This window comes from Adiantum capillus-veneris, chromosome 1 (assembly GCF_014529385.1).
Source record: "Adiantum capillus-veneris isolate H3 chromosome 1, ASM1452938v2, whole genome shotgun sequence".
NCBI classification, from domain to species: Eukaryota; Viridiplantae; Streptophyta; class Polypodiopsida; order Polypodiales; family Pteridaceae; genus Adiantum; species Adiantum capillus-veneris.
In genome coordinates this window covers 130546264-130550033 of record NC_140931.1, presented here as the reverse complement: position 1 = coordinate 130550033, position 3770 = coordinate 130546264, and the positions used below count along the sequence as shown (strand labels likewise).

Below are 3770 nucleotides of genomic sequence, written 5' to 3'. Positions count from 1 at the left end.
CCGGCACCGCGACTGGCAACAGACGAGACGACGAAGAGAAAAGGGGAAGGGGGATGCAACACGGCACAATTGACCAAGAGGGTTGTTCATTAACAGCTTCAAAACCCCATTACAATGTTTCCCTGAGCTTCTCTCTCTCTCCTCCTTACATGTACAGTGCAAAAAACTCACAAGCCCCCAGTTACAAAAAGTTTTGCCCCCTTATTGGGCTCGTTTTTTGAGTTTTTAGGCATTTTTCATGGTAGGCCGACATGTGGCACTCCCCTTGGGAGTCTCAGCTTGAATTTGACTAACTTGGTGCTCATCCCGAGGCTTGACACTTTACACACAAGCCCCTCTAGGGAGCAACGACGGCGCCGTCGTTGCCCCTAGGGGTTCACATTGCCTTCAAAAAAGGTTTGGACCGAATTTAGTCTGTGGGAAACGGCCCCCCCATGGGCGGGATGCCATGTCATCACCCTCCTCGCGCGGGCGGAGCCGCCCAAAACCGCCGCAAACTGCCACCACAACAGCGCCATGCGCCGACGCCATGGCCACGAGCTCCCAAGGAGCCTCTCTCTCCCTTTGTGACACTATGAGGGCCTCACGGCCCAGATCAAATAGCCCGAGCTCTGCAATTTCGGCACCGCATGTGGGACATCCCTGCCTGCCACGTGGCGGCTCCACATGGAGTGACTTCCTTGGAGCTTCAAAAGTCCTCAAAAAACTCAATTGAAACACATTTTTTTCCTTTGGCCTGGCTTTGATGCCACTCTCTACTCGATGATCGGATGATCCCTCTGCCAAACCCGGCCAAAGCTTCATATCTCGGGCTTCAACACCACCAACTTGATCCACATTCCGGGTCTTCAATGGCCTTGTGCGGGAGCTGCCAAAACGGAAAAAAACTTCAAAGCCACCGTGGTCGGATCGAACATCCGGCTTCAAACTGCTCTATCTCGGTGCTCGGAGCTCCGATCGGAGCGCCGTCACTTCCGGCCTACTTCCCATATTGTACTCTGCACTTGCAAGCCTTGGCGATCTCTAGAAAATGCCAGATGGACACCGGCCGATGCGGCCAAAACCTTCCAGAACTGGCCCCCGTGAAACTTTCAACTGGCCATAACTTTGTTCCCAGAGCTCCGATTCACAATCCGAGAAGACAGGCATGTTCCATAACTCGAGCACTACACACATATGCACTGACATCAGCCCGAGCCACCTGCCCCAACTGCCCTACCCGTCGGGGATCTTCTACACACCTTTTCTTTAAACTGCCATGTCTTTCACATATAGGCTCTGTTTGACGCACCGTCTGGACCGGCTTCTGGAGCACACTAAGCACTACCTTTCAGGACATGGTTTTGGCATTTTGGACATCTTGACTTGTCATCTCATCTAGACCATTCCCCATCACTTTTGGCCTAAAAAACCGCGTCAGGCATGTACTTTCCCTCTATCCTTTGGCTGCCAAGGGCATCGGCACCTGCCCTAGCCTTCTGCACCGCACTCGATTGCACCCTTTGCCTGGCATAGACCACTACTTAGCTCTGATCAAATTTAGATGCACCATCATTGCACAACCCTCTTGTTGAGAATTCATGCTCAACTAACAGCACATTTTTTGAACCTGAAAACTGCAACACTTGACAAGCATGGAATGAAGTAAAAAACCATAGTTGTATGTACATGCTATGTACAAAGTATGTACAAGGTGTCCTCTTTCTTCATAAGCTTCCTCTGTCTAGGTTGGTTGCCCAACCCCCGTAGCTACAATCTGGTGTATATCAGGCACTAACCCCCTGTCAAAGTATAGCTTGAGCCGTACACCATTCACCCTATGCCTCAAATGTTTGCCATTGGCTCTCACCAGCTGATAGGTTCCATTCGGAAAGGCTTCATGCACTTTGTACGGACCCGTCCATTTCTTCTTGAACTTATTTTGGAAGGTAAAGTCCAAGTAGCTCTCATATTTCATCACCAAATCTCCCTCTTGAATCTCCTTGTTTGGCAAGCTCTTGTTGAACTTCGCCACTCGCTTATCCCTCTGTTTCACATAAAAGTCTGCCGCAGCCTCCCTATCCATCTGTAAAGCCTCCAAACTAGTGATCCGATCCTGCAACACGCCCTGTCGAGTGGCACTGACACGCCACATACCCTTCAATGCACCTAGTTGTGCATGCACTTGCAAAACCGCCTCTTTACCATAAACGAGATCAAATGGAGTGAAGTTTGTGGCTACCTTGTAGGATGTGCGGTAGGCCCACAAACACTTCTCCAAGTTTACCTCCCACTCTGTCACCTGCTTATAAACATACTTGGTCAACATATTTACAATCTGCCCATTGGCACTCTCTACCAGACCATTGCACTGCGGGTGATATGGCGAAGAGAAGCGGTGTTGGATACCCAGCTTTTCCACTAAAGCCCGCATCAATTTGCTTCGAAATCCTTGGCCTCTGTCAGAGATCAGCACCCATGGAACACCAAAACGGCAACAAATGCTGTCAAACACAAACTGAGCTACCACATTTGCATTTACCTCTTTGACAGCCTTGGCCTCGATCCACCTGGTAAGGTAGTCAATCGCCACTATAATGTATTTTTTACCGCTTGTTGACTTCGGGAGTGGACCAATGGCATCCAACCCCACTTCTCAAAAGCATCTTGGGCAATGATAGCTCCCTGTGATTCGGCTATCAGCCTCCTCTCGCCCATAGTTTGACATTCATGGCAGGTTTTGCACCAATAGTGCACATCACGTACTATCGACGGCCACCAAAAACCTGCTCTCAGAATTCGAAACAAAACCTGGTCTTTACCTTGATGCCCACTTTCCTCATGAAATTGCTGCAGCACCATACCAATTCTTCCTTATAAAGTACCCTTCGCAGCACTTCATCCCGTCCATAGGTCATAAGATCCTCCCCTATCAGTGTAAACTTGCGAGATTTTTGTACTACCCTCCGCTTTTGTAGCTTCGACAACCTTTCAGAGCACTGACTGGTATCCAAAAAGTCTTCAATCTCTTTCAAGGTTTCACGACCAGCATAGGTGGCTGGGGCCACATATAAACCTGCAACCTGCACTTGTACTTTGCTGCTTGCAAGCTGATCTGCTTCTTGGTTCTGCTCTCTTCTAACATGCTTGAATTGAACTTCTTCAAAAGACTTCAACATATTCTTGATGGAAAAGAACCAATGCTTCAAAGAATCGCGCTTTACCTGCCATTGGCCTAACAGTTGCTTGATGACTAGCAATGCATCTCCCTTCACCACCAACCTTGAAATGCCGAACTCTATGCACTGCTTTAAACCCAAATGCAGAGCGAGATACTCTGCCTCATTATTGGTGTGGACATCCTCTAAATCATACGCCTTTGAAAATATTGTTTTTCCATGTGGGTCGTGTATCACCACACCTCCTCCTGCTTTCTGCACTACCCTTCGATATGCTCCATCAAACCACATGGTAAAAGCTTCCACTAAATCAGGCTCCTCCTTGGTTTCATCCCTCACCACTCTTGGATAGGTCGGCAAATTGATAGCCTTGCTGACAAGAATGTCTGCCAGGTGAGACCGACTCGTGTGATCCACCTTAAACTCAAACTCGAACTCCTGTAGCTCCAACACCCACTTCATAATCCTCCTTCCTGGCTTCAAATGTAGCACTACCTCTGGCAATAGATTGTTAGCCTTTAACACAAAAAACTTACGCACAATCAAATGGACTTTGAAATTTCTGCAAGCGAAGACTAGAGCCATCACCCACTGCTCCGCCTCGGTGTAGGT

At 48.6% G+C, this 3770-nt stretch overlaps 1 protein-coding gene across 1 annotated transcript; it reads right to left on the bottom strand.

Annotated features, from left to right (window-relative positions):
• Window positions 1–387: 387 nt before the first annotated feature.
• LOC147465563 (uncharacterized) lies at window positions 388–2413 on the bottom strand. The gene is made up of 2 exons (XM_086494859.1): window positions 1779–2413; window positions 388–868 (listed from the first exon to the last, which is right to left on the bottom strand). The coding sequence occupies exons 1-2, from the start codon at window positions 2411–2413 to the stop codon at window positions 388–390; spliced, it is 1116 nt and encodes a 371-aa protein (XP_086350985.1).
• Between the last annotated feature and the right edge of the window lie 1357 nt (window positions 2414–3770).

Excerpts from the sequence above, each read along its gene's own strand:
- LOC147465563 (XM_086494859.1), bottom strand. The coding sequence starts at position 2,413 with ATGCGGGCTTTAGTGGAAAAGCTGGGTATCCAACACCGCTTCTCTTCG. Across the intron at positions 869-1,778 it reads AAGCTATACTTTGACAGGGG|CTCCCGCACAAGGCCATTGA; the intron begins GTTAGTGCCTGA and ends CCGTTTTGGCAG.